Source organism: Urocampus carinirostris, chromosome 12 (genome assembly GCF_059441175.1).
Source record: "Urocampus carinirostris isolate Australia breed hairy pipefish chromosome 12, RoL_Ucar_1.0, whole genome shotgun sequence".
Taxonomy (NCBI): domain Eukaryota; kingdom Metazoa; phylum Chordata; class Actinopteri; order Syngnathiformes; family Syngnathidae; genus Urocampus; species Urocampus carinirostris.
The window spans coordinates 11,287,669-11,315,333 of record NC_142360.1 but is presented as its reverse complement, the minus strand read 5'-3'; the positions used below and the strand labels follow the sequence as shown (position 1 = coordinate 11,315,333).

The 27,665-nt window shown below is 38.8% G+C and overlaps 2 protein-coding genes across 5 annotated transcripts in view; both read left to right on the top strand.

The window, feature by feature from the left end:
• The window catches only part of LOC148354936 (actin remodeling regulator NHS-like), an 88,969-nt gene extending 84,675 nt beyond the window's left edge, over window positions 1-4,294 (top strand). For all 3 annotated transcript variants that reach the window (XM_088349979.1, XM_088349978.1, XM_088349980.1), the window contains one exon: window positions 2,011-4,294. In XM_088349979.1, the coding sequence (XP_088206105.1) occupies window positions 2,011-2,575 (565 nt within the window). In that variant the 3' untranslated portion in view covers window positions 2,576-4,294. The remainder of the gene's footprint in view (window positions 1-2,010) is intronic.
• Window positions 4,295-10,835: 6,541 nt separating this feature from the next.
• Window positions 10,836-21,011, top strand: rai2 (retinoic acid induced 2). Of its 2 annotated transcripts, XM_088350266.1 has the most exons (3): window positions 10,836-11,010; window positions 13,996-14,105; window positions 18,192-21,011. In XM_088350266.1, exon 3 carries the CDS (start codon window positions 18,236-18,238, stop codon window positions 19,616-19,618), a length of 1,383 nt encoding a protein of 460 aa, XP_088206392.1. In that variant the 5' UTR covers window positions 10,836-11,010; window positions 13,996-14,105; window positions 18,192-18,235; the 3' UTR covers window positions 19,619-21,011. The 2 variants fall into 2 exon arrangements, with proteins under 2 accessions (XP_088206392.1, XP_088206391.1); XM_088350265.1 differs by lacking the exon at window positions 13,996-14,105.
• Window positions 21,012-27,665: the final 6,654 nt, after the last annotated feature.

The following is a 27,665-nucleotide window of genomic DNA, read 5'->3' as shown; positions in this document are numbered from 1 at the left end:
GCTCATTGGGACCTTCAAAGCAGCAGAAATTTTTCTGTATCCTTCCCCAGATTTGTGCTTCAAGACAATCCTGTCTCGCAGGTCTACAGGCAGTTATTTTGACTTCATGCTTGGTGTTTGTGCTCTGACATGCACACTCAACTGTGGGACCTTATATAGACAGGTGTGTGCCTTTCCAAATCATGTCCAATCAACTGAATTTACTTCAGGTGGACTCCAATTAAGCTGTAGAAAGATCTCAAGGGTGATCAGTGGAAAAAAGATGGACCTGAGCTCAATTTTGAGTTTCATGGCAAAGGCTGTGAATACTTATGTAAATGTGATTTCTTAGTTTTCTATTTTTAATAAATTCAAAAAAAGTAAGAAAAAAACTTTTTCACATTGTCATAATGAAGTATTTTGTGTAGAATTTTTAGATAAGAGATTAAATTAATACAATTTGGAATGAGGCTGTAACATAACAAAATGTGGAAAAAGTGAAGCGCTGTGAATACTTTCCGGATGCACTGTATGTACTGTGTCAAGGCCAGAACAGAAGGAGGACCCAGGTGCATAAAGTTACTCACAAATTTATTGAATTGTAGAGGAAAGTGAGCGCCAGCGATCCGGTGCTCGCTGGACGCGGGAAGCAAGCCGCTCACGGGATCGGAGCGTGTTCCGAATGCGGAAGTGAATCTTCCGGAGCGGGAGATTGTAACATAGTTAGACGGAAAAACAGGTCGTAAGCCGGGACGGGAGATCAGAACGTGGTCGGGGTCAAAAAACGGGTCGTTAGCCAGGACAGGCGATCAAAACATGGTTGATGTCAAAAACAGGTCGTAGCAGGAGACAAACGGGGAAATCAGGATCGGAAGAGTGGAAAACGAGTGACAATACGGGACCGACGGGAGTCAGAGTCCAAAATGCTTGCCTTGTGAAAACAGACGTTCGCTGACGCACTGACAAAGGGAGAGTGAAAGCACTGAGCTTAAAAAGGAGGGGGAACCAATCAGGTAACTAGCAGCAGCTGGCCCCAAACATAATATTTTACTTTAGATTAGATTAGATTTAGATTACATAAATAGATGTAGGCCTATACATTTTTTCCCATATCATGGCTGCCATTTCAAAGACATATTTCTATTTTTTGGGAAAAAAAAATTCACAGTGGAAGTGGAAGGTTGGTCACAGGCTCTAATCAGGCCCTCCTCAATGTCCATTCATTCATTTTCTGCGCAGCGGGGATGCTGGAGCCCATTCCAGCTGACTTTTTGGGCAGTGGGCAAGGGACATCCTGAACTGTTGGCCAAACAGTTGCAGGGCACACAGAGACAGACATCTCACTCCCTCACTCACACCAAAATTTGAACCGACCAATAAAACTAACATGCACATTTTTGAAATGTGGGAGGAAACCGGAGTGCCCAGCAAACCCATGCAGGCAAAAGTCAAGTCAAGTCAAGTCAAGTCAAGTCAAGTCAAATTTATTTATATAGCCCTTAATCACAAAAATGTCTCAAAGGACTGTACAGGATTACTGTTACAAAATTACACAATTACCTGATCTTAAACCAGCATGCAAAAGGAGAACATGCAAACTCCATACGGGGAGGCTGTGGGAATTGAGCCCTGGCCGTGCCACTCTTTTGTTTCATGTCCAATCCCGTTTCACGGGAAAATACCCATTTGTCTCAGATTTTACACATTTTGTTGTTAGAGAGTAAGGAAAAGGATGGGGGGAACTGTAAAAGATATATCATGATTCAAACGATGTCATACTGTAATTTCTAAATGGACTAACAGATGCTTGTTATAATGATTGATAGAAACAGCTTCCAAACTCATTTTAGGGACGGGTCTCTTATAAGCCTTTGGCTTTAACCTGTCATCCCTTTCTTCTTTTCAGGTGATTTGTTCATTTTCTGATGATGTTTTGTTTTTTGCGGGCCGGATGAAACGGGCTGCATGTGGCCTGCGGTCTGTTGTTTGCCCACCCCTGGTCTAAGTGGAACTGTCTTATTTTTTAATCAGGTCGAAGAGAAAAGTGTTGGGCAGAAAGGACTCCAGTGAGCTGTCTGTGAGGAACAGCCCATCGTCTTTCAACAGCACGCCACCGCTCCCTAGTGGTTCCCCGTGTCCGGCCGCCTCACCCTCACCGGCAGCATCCCCTGGGGGCGCTCATAAAGTCCCCGGCCCCATTTACAGGAACATCAAAAAATCCAGCACCTCCAACGAGGAGTTCAAGCTGCTTCTGCTGAAAAAGGGCAGCCGCTCGGAGTCAAGTTACCGCATGTCGGCCACTGAGATCCTCAAGAGCCCCGTTACCCCGAAAAGTCTCACGGCTGCTGAGGACGAAAACGAGGCGGGCGAGGTGGCGAGGTCGCCGGACGTGGAGGGTTTCTTCTCACCCAAATCTTGGACCTCGCCCCAATCCAGGCTGGGTCGCGCTAGGGTCCCGCCGGCGGCTAACAGCAGTCGTTACGCAGCACGCGCCCGCTTTTACTCTGCGCCCATGCAGGCCATATCCGAGGGCGAGGCCGAGAACTCAGACGGGAGCCCCCACGACGATGAGACGGTCGCGCCTCGCTTCGCCTGAAACAAACCTCACTGCCTTCATTCGCTCCTTTCCATGCCGGAATAGGATTTTCACGGTTCCACCAAAACAAACCACTTTGTTTCAATTGGTCAAAAAACCTACTGTATTTTCCTCACTGTAAGGCGCACCCCCAAAAGTATTCTTTTGTCGTCACGTGACGTCATGTGAAAATAGCTTTATTGACATTTTTTTTTTTTTTAACTTTAAAACCGTTCAATTTTAAAAACAATAGTTAATTGGTCATATGTGAGATCACCAATTAATAAGTATTGATACCGCATAATGAGTTTGTTAAAACAATCGCTAGTTGATGAATTCAAACGATTTTCTGTGCGATAATGGCCCTACTGTTTGCTGATTTCTCAGGCGATTAATGGCCTTACCAACATCTGATGAATTTATAGAAAACATTAACGAGACAATACTGGATTTTAAAACGATATCATATGCGATAATGGCCTTAGAGTACGTCAGTACGGCCATTATCGCAGAAAAGGGTTGTCATTGGTTAAGGCCATTATCGCATGCCAACAGTTAAATAATGGAATTTCGAATATGAATAATTCCAAAATCGAAAAGTTGATAAAAATATGAATAACTGAGACAGTCTTTCTACCTCCCATGCATAAAACAAAAACATCAGTAGTGACATTTCGCGTGAGGTTAGCAATATATCTTTCAAAAATGGGGCGCAAGGGACTATTAGCACATTGTATTAAAACTACAGAGAGCTACCGGTATGCATTGTATACACTTACTAAAATATTAGTGCTGTGCTTGATTGTTTGAAAAATGACGCTGACCTAAATCGCAAAACATTATATGCAAAGGGCATCGAACCCAGGTGGCGGGAGTGAGAGCACCAAATACAGATGACAGATGTAATGGCATTCGATTTCATCTCATTACCGCTTCAATTTAAGTCACGTTACCAAAGACGAATGTTAAACAAGAGAAAAAAGAATGTTGTCCTGAAAAAATATGAATAGACGCTAAAAAGGATGAAGAGGGAAACAACTCTGCTGTATCTAATGATGAATCTGACTTATTTACGTTTATTCACGTTTTATTTAGCTTTCAGGGCAAATTTATGTTTTTCCATTCTCCAACATTCATTTTTGGTACTGAGAACAAAAACTATATCATGAGATCGAATCCACTGCCATTACATCTGCCATCTCTATCAATAGTGGACCAGTGGTTAAGTGTTGACACGCTCACGATAGCATCCCGGGTTTGATTCCAGTTGCTTTTGTATGTTTGTGATTTTGATCAGTGATGTTTTTCGATTGATCAATCTTTGCACAGATATGGTAGTATACCGTAAAATCTCGTATAGTAAGTAAGTGTAAATACTGTACGCATTTCCAGTAATTCGCCCACTGGGTTGTTGGTGTTTTTGGTGCGCCCTATAGATTGGAAAATATGGCGCTTGGAGGGAAATTGTCTTCAGAAAATGACAATTAATATTAATTAACAACAAATATTCGTTTTCCAGGATTGCATTTTCAAGGAAAAATTTGAAATGAGATTTTGGGTCTTCGTATTTTTAAGTCATAAGTCACAAACAGAAATATACTAGTGAGTTTCCAAGGGTTATAGTTTTTAAATACCAAAATGTGGATGTATTTTATTATGACAAAAAGAAAAGCATCCTGAATATTTTCAAAAATATTTTTTTACTACAGAATTTTCGGCACAATTTTTTTTTTTTTTTTTTTTTTTTTTTTTTTTGACAAAGCTATGTTTTTCCAGAAACCAAGTTGACCATCTCCCCACAAGATTTCGAGTACAATATTTTAAAAGGGAGAGAAAAAACAAATAATGAAAAAAACACAATTTAAATAAATAAAATGTGTGTATTCGAAGCAATTTTTTTGAATATGTGAAGGAACAAAAACAAGTTGTTGGGGACGAACTAAAAGCACAATATTATTTTCCCTCAAATTAATGGATACAATATTTTTATGAGAAATAAATTTTGCTATGAAACGTTTTGTACATTTTTAGCATAAATGGTCATGTTTTGTATATTGTCTAGTAGTATTTAGCAAAACAAAAAGTATTAGAAATTTGAAAACAAGGTCCGCTTTTTGATAACAAAAAAATCAATTATTTGAAAAAGTGGATACATTGAGCTCATCTTTTCAACAAACAAAATTTTTAAGAAAAAAATACTCTTTTGGAAAACATTTTAACATTTTCAAGATTTTTTAGCTATTTTTTTACAATAACTTCCCAGCTAATAGTCATGCAACAAAAAAGTACAAATATTTTTTGCCAAACTGTCAACTATTTTAAAGAGACAGTGTGTACTACTTAGTGCCTCCTTGTGGTACCCAAAAATATTCAGTTGAAAAAAATATTAATTTGAATACTAGGCAAAAATACATGAACTATCATACCAATGTTAATTTTAATGATGAAATAAAAATATCATAGGTCTAAAAAATTTTATTTTTTTTTACATAGTGGAAACCCTACCTAGAAGTCGCTGCCATGTGTATCCGGCATCTTGGCGCTATGCTGGGCTCACGGCATTGATTTTCATCAGCATTAGACAATACAGTGCCATCTAGTGGTTAAATATTACACACTGGAGCTTTAAGAATAACAAAACAAAAATCATGGATTAAAAAAAAATGAATTTCAAGATGCTGTACTGTTAATATATACAATACATATCCATCCATCCGTTATCTGCACCGCTTATCCTCAGTAGGGACGCGGGGGTGCTGGAGCCCATCCCAGCCATCTCTGGACAGCGGGCAGAACATACACACAGTGAAGAAAATAAGTATTTGAACACCCGTCTAGTTTGCGATTTCTCCTCCTTAGAAATCAAGGAGGGGTCTAAAATTTTCATCATAGGTGCATGTGCACTGTGAGAAAGATAAAATAAAAAGAAAAATCCAGAAATCACAATGCATGGATTTAAATATATATTTTATATATATATATATATATATATATATATATATATATATATATATATATATATATATATATATGTGTGTTTTTACTAATAACACTTTTTTCACTAAGAACATATTTATGCTGTAGTGCATTGGGAACATTTTCTCGTGTTTTGTGTGATTTTTCAGGACAGCATTTTCCTTTTTGATCAGTCTTTTTCCCACATAAACGTGCATCTTTTATAAATACTCTTAGGTCAAGGAATTTTATTTCACATAACACGAGCCTCACCTAGAAGGAGCTGACGTATTTGCCCGTCATCTTGCTGCTACGGGTACCTAAAAACGTCAAAAAGGCTGGGCCAAAAAAGAATAAGAGTTAAAATGGTGCAGTTTGTTCACTTTGATTGCCCGTAGGCTGTATTCTTTCTTGTGCTTTGTGGCACTCTTTTTCGGTTGCAATACATAATACAGTAATGTCTAGTGGACAAATATTACACAGTGTCCCTTTGAGGATTCATATTTTCAATTACTAGACAAACACCTGAAATAAACATGTTTTTTTAATTAAAAAATGAAAAATATTTTTTGGTTTTATAGAAAATATTTTTTTTTTTTTCTTTGAGGTTAAAAATAATTCAAACCAAACCGTGTGTGGCAATTTTACTGAACCATAAGAAAAAATACTGCAGTATGGTCACTTTGAGTTTCTGCATTTTGTATTCTTCCTCATTCTTTCGAGTACTCATTTTTTGGTTGCACTACAAAATACAGTGACATCTAGTGGTCTCATAAATCACACTGTCCCTTTGATTGTGTTGTATAATTTTTTTCTATTCTCAGTTTCTCTCAAATATTCACGTACGTATTCTATGAATATACCAAAAGTTGGACCCTTTTGACAAATAAATTGAAACGATTAGACTTTTCCCCGACGTTTTTTTGTCAATATGCATTACGAAGGGGAACAATCAGAAAAGCTGATGGAAAGTGCAGAGGTGGAAAATCGACGGGATGAGCAAAGGACTTGAAAGACGGTCAGCATGTTTTCCTTGCTTTGAAAAAATGCGTTTTGTTTTTTGGGTTTGGTTGACTTGGTGTGTTTTTTAAGAATGTTTGAAAACGGTTGAGTAAGTGTTTGTATGTCGGAGTCAGGTTGTATTCTAATGTAGTGAGCCCCTCCCCCTGTGTCAAGCCCCGCCCCCATCACTTGACTCTATCAAATAATCTATTTTATCCAGATCTTTATTGTTCTATACCACAACTATGAAAAGCCACAGTGTGCGTCATTTTTAGACACACTTTGCCTCCTCTAAAAAAAGAAACTATATGCAAATGTTACTCCAAACCATCTGCTTGGCCTTAAAACCCTTCGACTTGTTTTGTGAATACAAATACACACAAAAATGTTATTGTTGCTGAGACGCTAACAGGGTACGTGAAAAATTAGGCATTCCAACTTTTGCTTTTTTTAAAGCACTGATAAAGTGATTTTTGTGACCTTTCTCTGTTTTTTTTTTTTTTTTGCTGTACTTTGTTTTTCATCAGCGACAAAGATGCATTTTTTGGTGGACTACAACACCACTCTGCGGATATATTTCGTTTTTGTACAAAAGTGTATAATTTCATTGCGCGTTGAGTGAACAGTGTACAAAAAATGTGTTTACATGAACTGTGTACATTTTTGACCTCTGGGGAAAAATACTTTTTGTCTTGTATTTATTTTGTTAGTAAACGAAGAGTGTAGTCTACAAAAGGAGAAATAAATGTGACTGCTTGGAAAAAAGTTGATGCATAACTTTTTTTAAAATAGTAATTATATTTATCGTGTTTTTGACACTACAAGGTGCACCGGATTATAGGGGATACCAACCAAAAAATAGTCTTTTGTGATACATTTTTTATATAAAAGGCAAATGGATTTAAAACTACAGTGGGGGTTGCATAGAAAATACATCTAAATTAAATTAATTTATTTCATAGAAGATAAATTACCATGACATTGGGTTTGACCACAGAGAAATGCTACAAAAATACAGCAATGAAAATACTACAAAAATACTACAGACATACTACTATGGAAATAATACAAAATACTACAAAAATGCTACACAATACTACTATGGAAACGCTATAAATATACAACAAAAATGCTACGCCATAAAAATACTGCTATGGAAATATTACAAACATACTACAGAAATGTTACAAAAATACTATTAAGGAAATTACACAAAAATCAGCCCTTTGAGACTTCTTGTGATTAAGGGCTATACAAATAATCATGACTTGACTTAAAATTGATTATCGCAACAAACAACATGTCAACCACAAGAGCGCACTAGAAGATCATTCTATTTGTTTCTCAAAGGCAGAACAATTGCTGTATACAATATCATTTAAAAACACTTCTACAAGAGTACGTCATTTTGTACAAAAAGTGACCACAATCTTTGAATGTTGCCATCAAAGTTCTGTGAAAAAAAAAATTAACAAACCAACCACAAGAGGGCACTAGAAGACCACTATGTGTTTCTCAAAGGCAGAACAGTTATTGTATACAGTATCATATAAAAAACACTTCAACAAGAGTATGTAATTTTGTACAAAAAGTTACCACAATCTTTGAATGTTTCCATCAAAGTCCTGCGAATAATTAACATATTAACCACAAGGTGGCACTAGAGGGGCACTAGAAGACCAGTCTGTGTTTCTCAAAGCAGAAAGGTTACTAAATGCTGTATCATATACAGTGGAACCTCGGTTTTCGAACGCCTCTCAGTTCGAACAAATCGGAGTGCGACCAAAAATTTCGAGAAATTCTTGCTTTGCTGTTCGGTCAAAAAATCGGAGTTTAAACGCTGGTAATGCGTGAGTGCGTACGCTAGGGTGCGATGCTGAGCGGCGTACGGGTGTAGATCGCTCTTTTCCTGACCAACTGTTATCGCGTGCGGATGTGCTTTGTTTTGCTTTCGCTTTTAATATAGGTGTACGAAGTGTTTTAGCCCCTAATTATGCCTCTGAAAAAAGTCAGTGCAAGCAGCAAAGTTGCTACAGGGGAAAAAAGAAAAGTAATGCGTACAACTATTGCATTTAAGAAAGAGATAATAGCTCCACCGTCCACCTGCGCCTTCTGCTGACCACCACAAAGGTAAGAAATCCTATTCATAATTCTTTTCTTTATCCTTTTTTTTCAATTTTTACACGTTCATGTTAGCGTAATCTTTCGTACGGAAGATTACGATAACGCGAACGTACGATTAGCCTGGGTAAGCTTCATGTTTACGTTAAACATTCAGGGTGTTGGAACGGAGCCCAACATTCAGGGTGTTGGAACGGAGCCCCGTTTTCCAATGAACCGCTCACCACTTGTTGTGGAGACCCGGGTGCTAAATGACTTGTAAACGACCTGATTTTTTTTATTTTTACATGTTTATGTTAGCGTAATATTTCGTACGGAAGATTACGATAACGCGAACGTACGATTAGCCTGGGTTAGCTTTGTTCACGTTGAACATTCGAGGTAAACATTCAGGGTGTTGTAACGGACCCCAACTTTCAGGGTGTTGGAACGGAGCTCCCTTTCCGATGAACCGCTCACCACTTGTTGTGGAGACCCGGGTGCCAAATGACTTGTAAACGACCTGATTTTTTTTTTATATACGTTCATGTTAGTGAAATCTTTCGTACGGAAGATTACGATAACACGAACGTACGATTAGCCTGGGTTAGCTTCATGTTTACGTTAAACATTCGGGGTAAACATTCAGGATGTTGGAACGGATTAAAACGATTTACATTATTTTTAATGGGAAAAATGATTTCGGTGATCGAACAAATCGGTTTTTGAACAGGGTTCTGGAATGGATTATGGTCGAAAACAGAGGTTCCACTGTATTTGGAACTGCATTTCCAACTTTATCCACCGTGTTACTGGTAAATAATGCACACTATTATTTTTCTAGCCAATTCGGGGTTTATAGATGCGCCTTATACTCCAGAAAGTATGGTATTAAGAGGATTTTCATTTTCATTGGTGCATATGAGGGGGTCATATTTCTAATTATAAGTTTTGCAGAAAGCCATCCAGAAATGTTGATACTGATACTAGTAAATGTGCCCTCAGGGTAAGAAGCAATTACTTCAAATCTTTCGGGAGGGGGCAGGGAGACGCAACAAAATACGCAACCGCAGCAAAATCTCCCATCTGGGCGTTTTTTGGGGGGGCGGGTAGACTCATTATAGTGCATTAAAGTACCTCCCAATGGAACAATATAGATGCACCCCCTACTTTTCCCTGGTGGGCCTAAAGGCTGAGCCCGAGGCTGCTGCAGACTGATAGGGACCTTGGGGGATCCCTGCATATTTTATCCTCCCTCACGACTCCCCCAGCCCCCAACCATCCAGATTTATATATATATATATATATATATATATATATATATATATATATATATATATATATATATATATATATATATATATATATATATATATATATATATATATGAATGTTTTAAAGCAGGAGTCTCAAACTCGCAGAATGGTAGTTTGAAGCCCTCACCCTTTACAAGAAAGTTTAATGTAAGTGCAGTGAATGATTCATTTATTACCGAATAATTTGTTTTTATTTTATTTTCATTTGTCATGTTTTTATTCTTGGAGGTTATTTTTTTGTAATGAAAACGATATTTGAGAACAGTGCAATGTTTTCATCGTAAGCTTCTTTCATGGAAAAAACTATTTGATCCTCACCTGGACCCAAGCTCCAGCAACCCCCAAGTATAATGGGATTGGGACTGCTATTTTATAGGGATAGTTTGTTCTCTTTGACCAGTAAATGTCACCGTGCAACCAAAAATGAGTGCTAAAAAGCACAAGGGAGGATGCAAACTATGGAGACTTAAGGTGACTAAAATGCATCATTTTATGTCTTGTGCTTTGGTCACTTTGAGTCTCTGTAGTTTGAATTCCCTGTGCTTTGTTGCACTTGTTTTCAGTCGCACTAGTCAGTACAGCTATTGCTAGTGGTCAAATTTATTACACAGTGTCCCTTTAAAAAGTGCTATGTCCCCACCAATGTCAAGACAAAATCTGCACCCTTGAATGGATGGAAGAAATGTCACATATTCCATTTATGATTTCACTTTTATTTGTATGGAGATGTTACAACGCAATGGCATTAGGTAAGAAGCATCTATTTACATATATCAATTCCGTGAGTCCATAAAAACAACACCGAAATATTCGTTTTAATAAAATCCAATATCAATTGCCAAAGGGGCGTGGCCATTGTGGATCCTGCGCGCGCAACTCCGACGTGGCGTCACTTAGCCACTGGAAAGAAGAAGGGAGACAGGCAATGACGAGATAAATCCTCCTCTTTTTCTCTAGAATCTGTTTGAATTACAAATACATCTTATTTTGCAACCCTCCAAAATTACGAGGCGACTCTTTACTGGCTGGACTCCAACGGCTTATTTTTGTTTATTTGTGTCGCTCTCTTGTAATGTGATTGAGGTGAGTACATTTGATTAACATTTAACTGATGGAGCGACGTTACGGGGAGGAGGCGAATGATGTAGGCTGGGCTTTTATCTTTAAAATGTAATTAAAATATACAATGCTGTGCCTTTATAGCTTCGAGTTCTGATTTGACTGGTTTGGTTGTTGTGCTTGTACGAAGCGTTCGTGGGTATTTAGCGCAATGTTAGCTAGCAGGTTAGCGGGCTAGCTTGAGGTTGTCCGTCTTCTGTTCTTATGGCAACCGATGCGCGCCTCCGTCACGCGCGCCCCTGTGTTTGCGCTCCTAACCTTGACGCCTAGATACCATTATTGTTGTTTGTTGAAAAATATTTAGAGCTTCAAGTTCGTATTTGACATAAAAAAATGATAGTGGCAGATTTATTTGAATCACGAAATAAACTAGCTCACTTACACTTCTTTTATCTCATACTTGTCAACCTCAGGCAATTTACCTATGGCTAAGCCCCGCCCTCAAACGTGATAAGCCAATCACAGTGCGCGTAGTAAACCCATAAACTCGGACATTTCCTCGTCCATAGAAATACATTGCAGTTCGTTCGTTTTTCTTCGGTTTTGTGTTTTTGTCTTACATTTTAAACTAACAAATGGTCAAACTATGTGCATGGGGTACATGCAAATCTGATATGAGGTACCCTGAGAAACTAGGTGATGGTGGGATTTTTTTACCCTTTCCAAAGCCACATTTAAATCAAGACAAGTGTCTGGTTTGGATAAAGCTATGTGGTTGTCCACAGCACCAACTCAACGTAAAAAACGTGAATAATAATCTCTACATCTGTTCTTCTGCAAGTCAACATAGTATTTCAAGCAATATAAAATTATAACGTTAACATCTAAAACGTTAACTCTTGGAGGTGTTAGACCTCATGCCACTTTGTTTCCTGTTAGCTCAGTGTACTTTGGTAATAATGCATGAGTGAAAAAAAATGTATCTAGGCCAACACAGAGCTTCAAGCTAGGTTTAGAGTAATAAAAGCTAGTAGCATTAACAGAGCCTATTTTACAAGTCATGACAAGTTAGGTTAATTAGTTAAAATGATCTGAAATGATCTGCATTTATATAGCACTTTTCAAGTCAATTACTTCCCAAAGCGCTTTACATTGTGCTTCACATTTCCCAATAGCGGCCGTGATCTGTGCAGCCATGTAAGGCGCTAACCTGCTTATTGGGGGTATTGGGGGTTCAGTGTCTTACCCAAGGACACTTCGGCATGTAACACGGACAAGCCGGGATTCAAACTGGGATCCCTTAATCCTAAAACGATCGCTCTACCTCCTGAGCTATTGCCGCCCCAATTAGTTAAAGGGGAATCACATTTCTTACCCTGCTGTGCATGAACAATGCTGATCTTCTATCTTGTTGTTTAAGACTGTGATGATAACAAGTTGAGGTTTATCATTTTGCATTGTGACCTGTATATTTTTGCCTAAAGCTGAAGCTTTTCATTGACCTTCTCAACAATGAAATTGTTTATATATCCCTCCAATGCATAAATCATACCATGTTGGTGACTTGGAGATGATATGTGATCTTTCTGACTGCCTCCTAGTGGAACAAAAAAACTTTCATTCAGTAAAAAAACATTGATTTGAATACTAAGCAAAAATACATGCACTATCATACCAATGTAAATGTTTCTAAAAAAAAAAATCATAGGTCGAGTAATTTGTATTTCTTTTACATAGCTGAATGCCATTTTTATCAGGCCATCTGGTGGGCAATTGTTACACAATGTGGCTTTAAGCGACCATAATCTTACAAACACAAAGCAACACCTATTTACTCACAGCAAGACATACTATGTAGAATTAAAACAAATAATATTTTTTAAAAAGTTTGTTTAATTTACCAAATAAACAACACAAACAATTATTTTAGCATATTTCTTAGTTCCTTCCTCAGTTGCAGTAAATTTAGTGTTGCCTATTACATTAAGCAGTGCGCGATTTCGCACACTTAAACTGTTCTACAGCTGATTTTACTAAGTTTAATTTGCAACATAAATATCAGAGTATCAGTTCCCATTGTCTTAGAAAAAAGAAAGCCTGCACTCAAATAGTTTATTTCAAAACTTTGGCATAATTTCAACAAATAATGTTTTTTTAGCTTTTACTGATGCGTACATTTTTAAATGAAATATTATTTTAAAAAATTAAATTAGTTTAAATAATTATTAGAGCTATAGTTAAACTGGCGTACAAGCTTATTTCCAAATAGATAGATAGATAGATAGATAGATAGATAGATAGATAGATAGATAGATAGATAGATAGATAGATAGATAGATAGATAGATAGATAGATAGATAGATAGATAGATAGATAGATAGATAGATAGATAGATAGATACTTTATTCATCCCCGAAGGGAAATTCACATTTCCAGCAGCATCCCTGAGCTGAGAACAGTACAATAATAAAGCCAAAAGAATGCAATATACAAAGCCAAAATAATGCAATATACAAATACCCAGTGTGACGTGCAAATGCCCACTGTAGCGTGTTATATAGAGTAACTAAATAGTGCTACACAGAATACATATTGCAGTAAGATTCGGTAATATCCAATGTAGGTGGTGTGGTTTAATGTGGGCCTTTACTCTGCCGGGTGGAGTTAAAGAGCCTCATGGCATGAGGAAGAAAAGATCTCTTCAGTCTGTCCGTAGTACAAGACAGTGACAGCAGTCTGTCGCTGAAACTGCTCTTCTGTCTGGAGATAATGCTGTGTAGTGGATGCGATGGATTGTCCATGATTGACTTCAGCTTTTTCAGTGCTCGTCTCTCAGCTACTGTTGTTAGGCTGTCCAGCTCTTTGCCCACAACAGAGCTCGCTTTCCTAGCCAGTTTATTGAGACGAGAGGCATCCTTCTTCTTGACGCTGCCTCCCCAACACGCTGCCGCATAGAAGAGGGCGCTTGCCACTACTGTCTCGTAGAATATTTTCAGGAGCTTTTTGCAGATGTTGAAGGAGGCCAGCCTTCTGAGGAAGTAAAGTCGGCTTTGCCCTTTCCTACATAGAGCTTCTGTGTTGGCAGACCAGTCCAGTTTGTTGTCCAGCTGCACACCCAGGTATTTATGTTTATGAGTAGTTTTTGTATGAAGAGCAAAGAAACAGAATCAAAAAAATACTACATCTAGAGTAATGTGTTTTGGTCCTCTTGGGTAATCAGCCTTGAGAAGTTTCACTCCATGTGGCCAAATGTCATGGATAATGAAAGAACTCCCAAGTCATACTATCTTGCAGAAAGAGAAATGGGGGCTGTCGATATTAAAATATAAACGCAGTATCGCTTCCTGGCCTCAAGCAGAGCATGTTTGGTACTACGTCACCCATTTGCATGTTGTGTTGTTACCCCTCCACCCATGAATAATTGACACATGTGTCATCAGATCTTCCAGTAACTCCAGATGAATGGAGCTCGACAGACTACTAGTAAGCAGTATTGGGCGTGTTACTAAAAAAAAACGAAAACAATGACAATTCAAGAAGAAATTCCATTACTGACAACAAAAAGAAGCGCACTACTCTGATAGTAACTATCTAGTTACTAATTACAATATATTCTTGTCAGGACCAGAATGGAAATGGGACTCAATTGCGTAGCGTACCACAGGTTTTATTGAAGGAAAGAGGAAGGGCTGCGCCCATGATCCGGTGTTCTCTGGACACGGGAAGCAAGACGCTCTTGTATTCGGATTGTGATCCGAACACGGAAGTGGATCTTCCGTAGCACGTGATGGCGGTATCAGGGACGGAAAAATTGGTCGGTAGCCGGGACTGGGAGAGCAAGGCGTGGTCGGTGTTGGAAATGAGTCGTAAGCCAGAACGGGAGAGTAGACGTAGTCGAGGACAAAAAGAGGTCGTAAGCCGGGACTGGAGAGTAGACGGGAGCAAAAACGGGACAGGTGGGAGTCAGGGTCGAAAAAGGCTTGCCTAGTATACACTGAGGTTCGCGGACGTACTGACAACAGGGGACTGACAGGACTGGGTTCAAATAGTTTCAGGGAGCCAATCAGAACCCGCAGCGGTTGGCGCCAAATGAGCGGGCACAGGTGAATCACATCGGTAATCATGACAATTCTAGAATTGGACCCCCTAAAACTGCTTTAAAATAGTCACATTATAAAATAAATAGTAGAAAACATGTACACTGACATGTTTAAGCAGTGACCCTTTGTTTCTTAACTTGAGCCATCTTGAGAGCTTGCAACAAAAATTTAGCCGATTTACCCTTTTTTTTCCCCTTGGCTTACAACACCCTCGAAGTTTTAGCCCAATGCCTGTGTACTGTCCATACGTTTTCTTGTTGTTCCAGGCGTGATGTAATGCAAGAATAAAACACTAAAATTAATCACACTTTTACTGTAAATTTGTGCTCACGTTTGTCCTTTCTATTTATCTTTGGTTAGTTATTCCAGTATAAGCCACGCCCCCTACCCGTGCACTGTCTACCATTCGCTACGGGTGACACAAAACCAAATTTTCGCAGATAAGCTTAATCCCTGATATCAGTATTTTATTTTATAGTTGTTCTATGTAAATTAGAAGTGAATACATATGGCCGGGAGGGAAGGGTTTTAATATGAGAAAAAATTCAGCATTCTAGCTAGTACTCTGTGTTTGAGACGGCACCACCATAACTCAGGGTTTGTACGGGTGCTTTAAATCCTTGATAATGCTTGAATTTTAATGTTATGTTTTTTTTTAATTCAGGAAAATGCTTGAATTGTGGGTAAAGTGCTTGAAAAAGATTGAAATTCTTGCCATTACCGTGTTTCTTGGCAGTCTGCCTCTATTGACCACGCAATAAATGAAGAACATTTTTCGAAAAGTGCACAAAATGAAGCCAAGACGACTGCTCAGGTGCCTTGTAATTATGCCGTTGTCCTATGAAGCATTACTGTCCCCTATTGGTTTCACCACATAGGACAGCACTATTTAGAAATTCGGCTCTTTCAGCTCCCTTACCACTCCTCAGATTTTTTTGATGGTATATTATCAATAATACATTATCCACCAAATGATTGAGTAATTACTAATTGCATGGAGCGGCACGCCCGCTGATTGATTAGCGTGTCCCTAACAAAGTTCTGAGGTCATAGGTTCAAATCCAGCTACCGGCCTTCCTGTGCGGAGTTGGCATGTTCTCCCATTGCTTGCGTGGGTTTTCCATGGACACTGTGGTTTCCTCCCACTTTCCAAAAACATGCATTTCAGGTTAATTGCTCTGTCCAGGGTGTCCCCTGCCCACTTCCCGAAGATAGCTGGGATGGGCTCCAGCACCCCCGCGACCCTTCTGAGGATAAGCGGTGCAGATGATGGATGGATAATAATTGCATATGTTTTGCAAATGCATTTTAGTTGTTTGCACACCTAAAATGAACAACAACATAAAATAAAAATTGAAAATATTAATACTTAAGTGCTGTAAATAAATTACAAAATGCAAAAAAAAAAGTATTTATAATTCTATTTAATTCAATTTGGACACAGATCCTCTAAAAAAACTGCAATTAAAATATAGATTGAAATTAGTAAAACAAAAAGCAAAAGATTAGCAGTCTCTATGATTGAATCCACTCTGCTTCAGAGCAATTACTATGATAGTCCAAACTTGGCTTTTTTTTTTTTTTGCTTTTTATACTTACATTATTATTTTTTGTCTCAGGTATTGGACTTTTAATACCCAACAACTTTAGAGCCCTTTCTGTGTTTGTAAACCAGTGACATAACCAAGCTGCGCATGCATTGTTGAAGCAGAATGGCAGAATTTATGTCAGTTTGTACCAGCCCATTGACACATAAAAAACGTAGATCATAGCTAGGAACAGCTCAAAATAGCACAAAGTATGAGCTAGCAGCAAGAAAAAGCCTTTATTTTAGTCATCAATGTAAAAAATAAAAAGGCAAAACAATATTTTGATTGCCGCTAGATTTCTTCCTTAAAGGCACCGTAAAATTAAAAAATTGGCTTTGAAAGTGTTTGAAAAGTGCTTGAATTTGGCATTGAAAAGGGTGTAGGAACCCTGATAACTGTATCAGTTGTGTTTTGTAAGAATATATAAACACCCTTGAGGCGTTACCACTGGCGGTATGAGGGATGTATGTGTCAATGTAATTAAAGCAAGATTACTCAAAATCAGAGGACACTATAAGAAAATATCATGTGAAGTAGAGGGGATAGTCTTGAAACATTCAGATTATCTGAATAAGTAGGGTCACGGGGGTGCTGGAGCCCATCCCAGACATCTTCAGATAGTGGGCAGGGGATATCGTGAACTGTTTGCCAGCCGGAGGGCACACAGAGATGGACAACTCACTCATTCACACCTAGAGACAATTTGGTTCGGCCAGTTAATCTGCTCCGCATAGTTTAGGAATGTGGGAGGACACCAGAGTGCCTGGAGGTATCCCAAACAGGCACGGGGAGAACATGCAAACTCTGCACGGGTAGGCTGCAGTAGCTGTAATTTAACACCGGTCCTCTGCACGGTGGGGCTCCGCGCAAACAACCAGGCTGCCGTGCCGCATTAGTCATGCTATCATACTGAATTCTGTGTAACACATCAAAAGTGCTTTTTAGTAAAAATATTATTTTGAAGATTGTAATTTGACAGTTGTTGGTTGGTTGGATTCACTAACCACTAGGGCTGTAGGGGCACCATTTCCTGTGATGTGTCTTGGGCAAGTACAGCCTGGTGTTTCCCATCCCCTCTCCAGGCCACCCTAAAGTACAATACTTGTATTTGTTCTTAAGAATGTTCTTTTCACACCACATTTTTGTCGTCCACGTAAAGGCAACAAAATATAATAGAAGTAAAGTAGATCGGGGTCTTAATACTTTAGGGTGATACAGCAGCACAAAAGTTATTTATTAAAAAAAAAAACCTTATAAAGTACAGTACTTTTATTCCTGAGTCTGTAAATTGGGTTTGTTCTTTGGTTTTAATGTGTAATGGAGTAAATAAATAAATAAATAAATAAATAAATAAAGGTTTCTTGCGGGTTTTGACAATCGAGGGACCTTTTTGGAATTAAATCCTCGCAATGAATGAAAGATTACTGTAAATGCCTTCCAGGAACGTGCGTTAGTCCCAATACTGCTCGTAAGTTACTGAAGGAGAATGTTAAACCTTATGTGTTTTATGTTTCAGGTTTTCCTGAATGGACAATGTCGGAGTGTAGCCACTAGCGCTGCATGAAGACTAGAATACTTGGAATTATGGAAGCATCTAATGAATTGTCCCAGGACAACATGGCGGGTGAAGCAGAAATTTCAGAAAAGGAGGATAAAGGCTTAATCCCACCTGCTCCCCAGGTGTTAAAGAAGCCAGACCTGGCAGAGATGCCCGGCTCAGTAGATGCTGTTGCACCGCCCAGTGACGTGGCTGTCAAAATGGCCACCACAGTCCTGCACCCCGTGTGTTTAGGAGAGAACCCGCTTATGCTCCCTATCCACCTCCAGATGGCGGCGCCCTCTGGGCCACAACTGGATCCGATGGGGGCGGCGCCTTACCTGCTGACAGCCTCCAATCAAGTTTCCCTTCCGCTGGTCTTGGAACCTGCCGTGATCCCGCCCAACAACATCCTGTGTCCAAATTCGTTGTCTTTTGTTGAGCAGAAGTCGGCAGCGATTCCCACTCAGGATACCAACCTGCTCTCCCTTCTGCAAAATCCTGCTTTCGCTGCAATCCTGCAGGATCTTTTCCCACCACAGACCTCTCCAGGGACCTGCCAATCACCGGGGTCAGCATTCTTTCCACCTGCTTACCCAGCTCCTTTAGCCCCACTCGTTCCCCCTAACACTCTGCTGGTCCCGTACCCTGTTGTCATACCGCTGCCGGTTCCTTTGCCAATCCCTCTACCTGTTCCAGTTCCCCAGACAGAGGACTCTAAAAGTAATCTACCCAAAGCCGTCTACATGGAAACCAAAAACACTCAGACCCCTCTGGACATGGATTTGGCACAGAAAAGTTTTTCCCCTCAAGTCCTAGATCTATCCATGCGAGGGCCCTGCCCTTTAGAACCTAAACAGGAATACCTCAGTCCACAGCACCAAGACAGCGTGCTGGACTTGTCGGTGCCCAAGTCCAGGAAACACCACCACGGCCCCGGACGGTCTCTGGAACGCAGCGCAAGCCTTGACTCGAAGATCCTCGGTCGTCTGACGTCTCTGAATTTCAATCGCCAGCACAAGTGGACGGTGGATGGTACTGCAGGTGGGTCTACCTCTGTGCCGTCGCCCAACTTGGAAATTGTCAGCACCTCACAGACGCCCAAGGTCATTGTCTCTGTCAAAGACGCAATCCCGACCATCCTGTGCGGGAAGATCAAGGGTTTGTCAGGGGTGTCCACCAAGAACTTCTCCATTAAACAGGACCAGGGGAAGCGGATGCCACAGCAGATTTTTGGGGTCCCGCACCCACTGCCTCCCCCGTCATCCCAAAACGGTCCTGAGGCGGCACAGAGGAATGCGTCTGGTAAAGGCCGAGCCGTCAAGCTGAAGAAAGTCAGCTCGCAGGAGATCCACTTCCTGCCTATCAAGAAGCAAAGACTGGCAGCACTTCTACCCAGGAAGTAAGCGACAACTGAGACATGAGCTCAACTATCACTGCAATTTTTAAAAGGAGGGTTTTATCCACATTCACTCAAGGGCTTCTTCTGCTTATATACAATTGACTCTACAAATGCATTCTCTCAGTACTTTCTAACCGTTATTTCTACATTTTTGTTATAAGTCTTAAGATATTGGACTGAAACTCAAAGATGAACTTGGAATACAATTTAATGAACCTCCTCTCAACGTGTGTGCATGTATACAATGGTGCAATGTTTTACTACTATTTGTACAACTCCTACAAACAATATGGAAACAATGCTTAATGCAACGTAATGCATTTTTATCTTTCTATTCCAAACATTTGGGTAGCGCTTTCGGGTTATTCGCTGTTCACAATGACAAATCGGTTGGATCCTTAGCTATTCTGTTGTCAAGTTAATGCTAAACCATCCTTGTGTTAAGTTTACAGTTTAATAGACACTCAAAATAAGAAAAGAAGGCATCAGTGGATTTTGATTTTGCTAGGATAACAGGAAAGAGTCCGGACCTCAGATGAATAGTTCCAACCTGTTCTAAAAGCCCCCAAACCCAACCTCTGAGCCCTTTTTACTAAATCTCCTAGAGTGTGTGGATTCATAGAACACCAACATAATTGTCCGAAAGATAAAATGAAGTAAGCAGTATGTAATAGTCAAAATAACAAACTAGAATCTTATGAAATCTCCTTTCCAGGTGTCATAATTTTTAGCTGAACGAAATTGTCACCTTGTAATCAATTACTGTTATTAATAAAAAAAAACATTTTGGGTTAAAAGTAATCCAAACCTAAATATTTTTAAGTTTTTCAAATACTTTTTTTATTTACAATAAAAACAAACAAATATTTTTTTGCAGCTGGACTGATGGAAATTTATTCATGTACCATTGCAATTTAAACAGTGTTGTTGACCTTTGTGCACAACTTTTCTTTTCGTTATTACCATTTTGTGTCGATTCCTGGTTGCTAGATTGTGTGCATTTGTATGTGTGTGACGATTTGTATCAGTGTTAATTTGTTTACTTTACCGAGTGCACTTTGTGGTAGTAATTTAGTGAAAAAGCAGAAGGAGAAAAAGGTGACAGGGTTCTGACCTGTTAAATGATGAACAAATGAAAGCCTTATGCACACGCTTCATATTTATTATTATTTATACTGAACATGTTTTGTGTTTGTATTGTATTTGTTATATTGCTTATTTATTGTTTGTAAAAAATATTTTTATCCAGCGCATTAAAAAAAAATCATGGGAGTCAATCGCATTCGCGGGCCCCAATGGCACACAGTGAGATCCATTTTCAATTAATTTTAATTTAAATTGTGCACACAAATCATTGTTTGCTTTGGAAAACGTTTAATAAAGTTATTTACAGTCAATGTGCAGTGTCAGAAATAACGTCTGCCCGGACGCCCGTGACGTGCATCTTTTACGTCGGGCGTACAACTTACAAAACCTTATCTTCCCGGGTGGCCGACAACATTTTCAAGAAAAAAAGAAAAAAAAAAAATTCAAATCAAACGTTTGCTTTATTCCGATTTCGAAATCTTCATTCGGTTTGGGAATCTCGGCTCATTTGGCTGCCGAGTATGCAAATTGCCTATCAGAAGCCTGCATCGAATAACTTCGAGCGTTATAAGGTCGTGCATTTTCATATCATTTTCCAAAGTAGACGCACAGAGAACACAAGAAAAATGGATAAGTGGTTAGGAATCAAGCCAAAACCTCAGCCCCAGAAGAAAGATTCAAAAGAAGCTAACACAATGGATGATGAAACGTAAACGTACATTAAAAGCATCATGGAAAGAGGAGTTCACGTGGCTTTTAGCAGACGATGCAACGCAAACATTGGACGAATGAAGATGAGTTAATACAGGTACATAGTGATGGCAGATGGAAAACAGCGATGTCATATACATGCAATGAATATGATATGTAGATTTATAATAAACTTAAATTTAAAGTGTTCTGTTATATATTCTGATTATCAATCCTTAATACTTTGCAACAATGTTGTTGTTTTTTTTGCGATTAGTCGTCTTATTGCGTTTCATGTTGTGAAAAAAATGGGGCAGGCATTTTTATGGCTGAGCAGGCAACTTTTCAGAGTTGTCTGCCCCGGTGTCCGTTAACTTTTTGTCATATGAGTTTCAGACACTTTCGATGTGTCTTTTTATTTTTTTCCTTAGCAAGTTTTGAAAAACGTGTTATGTCTGTTTTCCTTTTTTTTTTAATTGAAGCAGATAAGTGCACCACCAGACACACCACAGAAAATAGTGCCCCTATGACCCGTGTGGGTAAAGGATACAACCAACCAACCAACCATTTCTATATAAAAATGTAGTTTATGTAGCAAGTTAACTGACATGGAAAATCATTTTTTTTTGTCTAGTGACAAAAAAAACTAACACACGTTGAGTTCCAACAATAACAATTGGGTCATGGTAAATCAGCGGTCGGGAACCATTTTGACCCAAAGAGCCATTAAAGCAAAATATACATTTTGTTTTGGAAGTCACACCATACTATATTTTAGGATAAACTTTAACAAAACCACTAAACCCTCTCTCCCAGGGCCGACCCAAGCTTTGATGGGGCCCTGAGCAAAATTAGATGGGGGTTAGGGATGGGGGCCACTTATTACATGATCATTTGCATACGTACTCTTACTCATTCCATGTACTATTCTGTCATTACTAATACGCTTCAAATACTTGATGTAAGAGCTTTCTATTGAAGTTAGATAGCAATCCACAGTGGCTAAGGCCACAAAAGCAGACAACAGATTTGCAAAAGTTGCAGAAACATTCTTTCAAGTGAATATTTGGAAGAGTGAGCAACTTCCCCTACTGGCCACACAGAAATTGATACAGTGGCTTGCGAAACTATTTGCCCCCCCTTGAACTCTGTGACCTGTTGCCACATTTCAGACTTCAAACATAAAGATATAAAACTGTAATTTCTTGTGAAAAATCAACAATAAGTGGGACACAATCATGAAGTGTAACACTTTATTGGATATTTTAAACTTTCTCTATCAGTTTTGCACATCGAGAAACTAATATTTTTGCCCATTCCTCCTTGCAAAACAGCTCGGGCTCAGTGAGGTTGGATGGAAAGTGTTTGTAAACAGCAGTTTTCATTTTTTTCCACAGATTCTCAATTGGAGTGAGGTCTGTTTTGGATCATTGTCTTGTTGGAAAACAAATCTCCGTCCCAGTCTCAGGTCTCTATCAGGTTTTCTTCCAGAATGGTCCTGTATTTGGCTCCATCCAGTTTCCCATCAATTTTAACCATCTTCCCTGTCCCTGCTGAAGAAAAGCAGGCCCAAACCATGATGCTGCCACCACCATGTTAAACTGTGGGGATGGTGTTTTGAGGGTGATGAGCTGTGCTGCTTTGCATATGACCAGAGCACCTTCTTCCACGTTTGGTGTGTCTCCCAGGTGGCTTGTGGCAAACTTTAAACAACACCTTTTTATGGATATCTTTAAGAAATGGCTTCCTTCTTGCCACTCTTCCATAAAGGCCAGATTTACTTTAAACAGACCTCTGATACTATCACAGTGCAGGTGCATGTATAGAAAGACTTGTTTACACACAGGTTGATTCCATTTATCATCGTTAGTCATTTAGATCAACATTTAATCATTCAGAGATCCTCACTTGAACTTCTGGACAGAGTTTGCTGCACTGAAAGTAAAGGGGCTGAATAATTTTGCACACCCACTATTTCGTTTTTTATTTGTTTGAAGTATGAAATAAGGCAAAATGTCACAAAGTTCAAGTGGGCCAAATAGCTTTGCAAGCCACTGGACATAAATCACCCAAGGGAAGCCAGGGATATTTTACCTATGGTTTATAATCTGAATGGTACACAATTCAACGGCGAAAGCGTTCGATTCACAATAAATATTCAAAGTGATATAGTACAAAGTGGGATACTGAAAGCCATCTAAAAGTAACACAATAATCCAAGTATTTACTTCAAACACAATCTGGGTTTTAAATAAATAACAGATGTACTGAATTAAAACTGAAATAAATAGTGAAACAAGTGTATAATTGCACAGATGTACAGAAAGGATTTATTGGTCTTGAATCAACTGCAACAACTATTTGACTAAAACTGAATTAAACTCAAATACTTGTTTTTCAGAAAATTAATTTTTAAAACATCGCATAAATACTTAAATGATTATGTAAATGTGCAGAAGTACCTGGAATAAGGTAAGACATCGGGTTTATAGACTGTAGTTGAACAAACATACATCTGAAAACCCTGTTAAAATGTGCAAGGCCTTTGAGGTACAAATGGACAGAGGAAAACAATGTTTAGGTTTGGGGTTTTTTCCTTGCCCTCATGTAGGTTTTAGATCAGGGGATGCTGTCATAATAGGCTGTGGTTTGCAATAATCTGTGGTCTGTGCAGCCCTTTGAGACTCTTTGTGATTAAGGGCTATACAAATAAACATGACTTGACTTGACTTTTTTGCTCCTTTATATTCTCCCTCAACATTATCTACTCCTCAGAACTTGTGTTTCTTGGCTTTTCAAAAAGCAAAGTAATTTATGACATCACTGTAAGAAATCTGTTGGCCAACACTGCTGTTTCTACCGATTTCACAAAAAAATAGTTGTATCTATTCAAGTATGTATAAGTTAACTGCTCTGGAGGGCCCCCTAGCGGTCGCGAGGCCCTAAGCAGCCGCTTAGCTCGCTCATTCTTTCTCCAGACAAAAGCTTACTCCTAAGCACAATTGTTTTCGCAGTGTGAAGTTTAATGATTTGACAAGATCTATGAAATAATTATAATGCAAGAGCCCATGTCCCATACCAACAAATATACCATTTAAAATGTGTCCCTCTCTCGCTGTTACTGCAGATAATTAACGATAAGTAATGTAGTCATGTACTTAGGGGGAGTGTGCTACGTGTGCAGAGATCCACCCACGCCAACTGCTCACCCAATCCAATTGCTCTGGGTACTCCACTTGCGTTTTTGGGTGTTTACTGTTTGTTGTGTGGGTTTTCTTCACAAAGTGTCTCAACGGTGAGCATACATTGTTTAATGAGCTTCCAAACAGGATGCCATAGAGAAGTGCAGCCAAAAAGGCATGACTGTGAACTAGTAAAAAGTGTGCCCTATATATTTTGGACAAAACCAAAGGTTTTAGTTGATTTGGCTTTGCATACACACAAACTGAAAAAGTAGAGAGAAGAATGTATTGGCCTTGATTTTATCTCCAAGCTAGATGTACTCACAAAAAGCCACATCTGGCTCACGGCGAGCCGTACGTCCCGAATCCTGTTGTAAGTCTTCGCAACTTAAAAAGACAGTGTGTATTATTTGACCAACAGATGTCACTGACTGTGTAGTGCAAACAAAAATGAGTGTTAAAAAGCACAAGGATGAATAAAAAATTATGGAGACTCTGACAATTAGGCACACATGTTCCTTTCTTTGTTTTTGCCTACCCTGCCACAAGGTTTTTCTTTTTGGGGGTACCCATAGCAGCAAGTTGGCAGCTAATCTTTTCAGCTCCCTCTATGTGAGCCTCATGTTATGCAAAATAAATACTTATTTCTCTACAATAGTATTTAAAAAAAATCATGTTTATATGCTTGTTATTCAAACCGATATTGTGGTTTTTTTTGGATGAATTAAGTTTTGAACACTAGGAGACGCTAAATATTAAAGAATGTATTTTAACGATGACAAAAACCTTAATGTTAATCAAAGAAAAAGTAAGAGACATCAGCACACAAATTCTATTACATGTGTGAGTGTGTGTATAGAAGAGTTTCTTGACCAAACTACAAAATAGAAATGTAATTTGATAATGATCACATTAAAAAATCTAAATATGTTGAGGAAAATTGATATTTTGACCCACATCATCAGTGATGCTGTGATAATTTAAAACCTAAAGTATTTTTTAGCATAAATACACCGTGTTGTGAAAATTGGGTTGATATTTAATAGTGTTTATAACATTTCAACGTGTTACAGCACATGCATTACAACACACAGCATATTTTGGTATCAAATGAGGCATGTAAATGTGTCAGGCTTATATAAGAACACGTCTTTTGGAAATCAATTAAATGTCTAGTCAATCCAGAGCATTCCACAGTTTAGGGGCCGAATGGAGAACACTCTTAAACCTGCAGATTTCTTCTTGGATCTTGGGATCACAAGTAGACCAGCATTTTCCGAGCAAAGGCTCTGGGCAGGAAAATGGGGGATGGGGGTGGGGGGTGTGGGGGGGTGTAGGGGGGGATTAAATTTGCCCATGAAAGTCCATGCATCCATCTATTATCAGCAGTAGAGTCGCAGGGGTGCTGGAGCCCATCCCAGCCATCTTTTGGGAAGTAGGGACAACCTGAACTGGTTGCCAGGCAGTCATAGGGCACACAAAGGCAGATAACTCACTCGCTCATTCACACCTAGGGACAATTTGGACCGGCTATTTAACCTGTCATGCACGTTTTTGGAATGCGGGAGGAAACCGGAGTGCTTGGAGGAAATTTAGGCCATCACGGTGAGAACATGCAAACTCCGTTTAGGAAGGCTAGTCGCTAAATTTGAGGTCCTTGCATAATTTTGTATAATACCAACATTACCTTAACATAAATGTAGGAATAAAATGATAGATTTGGAATCAAATACTGTTACGTAAAATTAGGCATGAGCGAACTAAGCGGCTGCTTAGGGTTCCGCGACCACTAGGGGACCTCAAAGAGTGGTTAACTTTTTTGTTGTCAACCTTGTCCCCATGGTCACTTTGGTGTGTCTACAAAAAAAAAACTTCTACAGAAATACTACAAAAGCACTACAAAACTAAATATCAAATACGGTGCTTAAAAACTGGAACTTCAGATATTATTTTGCTTTCATTCGGAAAAGAAAAAAATAGTACAGAAATACTACAAAAATATTGTGGTACAAAATACTACAGAAATACTACCCCAAAATTACTGCAAAAACACAATGACAGTAATATTACAAAATTACTAAAGAAATATTACAAAAACAATCCTATGGAATACTACAAAAAAGTACAAAACTATTACTAAAATACTGCTTTAGAAATACATCAAAAATACGTCAACAGAAATACTACAAAAATACCAATTCGTAATACTATAATACAAAACACTACCAGAAACATATTACTACAGAAATACTGCTACAAAGGTATTACAACAGAAAGACTTTAAAAATACAACTAGAATGATACTACAAAAATCCTTCCGTGGAAATTCGACAGAAATACTACCAAAATAAAACTACAGAAAGACGACAGATGTACATAAAAAAATTCTACAATAGAACAACTAAAAATACAACAGAAATAGTACAAAAACATGAAAAAAATGATAATATAATATTTCTACAAAACACCATCAACATTAAAGCCAAGTCAAGTCAAGTCAAGTCATTTTTATTTGTATAGCCCTTAATCACGATTAGTCTCTAAGGGCTTCACAAGTTTTTACATATAAGAAGTTTAGGTTATTCGTATGCTATAGAGTAGAAGTGAGTTTTAACTTTTAAGCTTAGATTTAAACATTTCCACTGAGGTTGCAGATCGGATCTCAGGGGGAAGAGCATTCCACAACACCGGTGTCCGGATGGAGTCCAATAAAGTACTGTAATACTACAAAAATACTACACACTTACAACAAATAATCTACTATCGTAATACAACAAAAATACTACAGAAATACGAATAATTTACTACTATGGAAAAACTACCAAGAAAACTACTGCTGAAATAGTACAAAACTACAGTAATACTACAAAAAAATTACTGAACTTCAACAAAAATCCGACTAAATACTAAAAAAAAGGGGCTTCGGTACCCCTGCGACCCCACTGTGCAGGTAATGGATGGATCTTTTTCCAAGATCGGGCCCTAGGCCCAAAATTTTGGACCCAATGCAGCCCTCGACTCCAAATAGTTGCCCATCCTTGTATTAGAACATGGAATAGTAGGCATGCAAATGATCAAGTAATAAGGGGCCCC

Excerpts from the sequence above, each read along its gene's own strand:
- rai2 (XM_088350265.1), top strand. The coding sequence starts at position 18,236 with ATGAAGACTAGAATACTTGGAATTATGGAAGCATCTAATGAATTGTCC.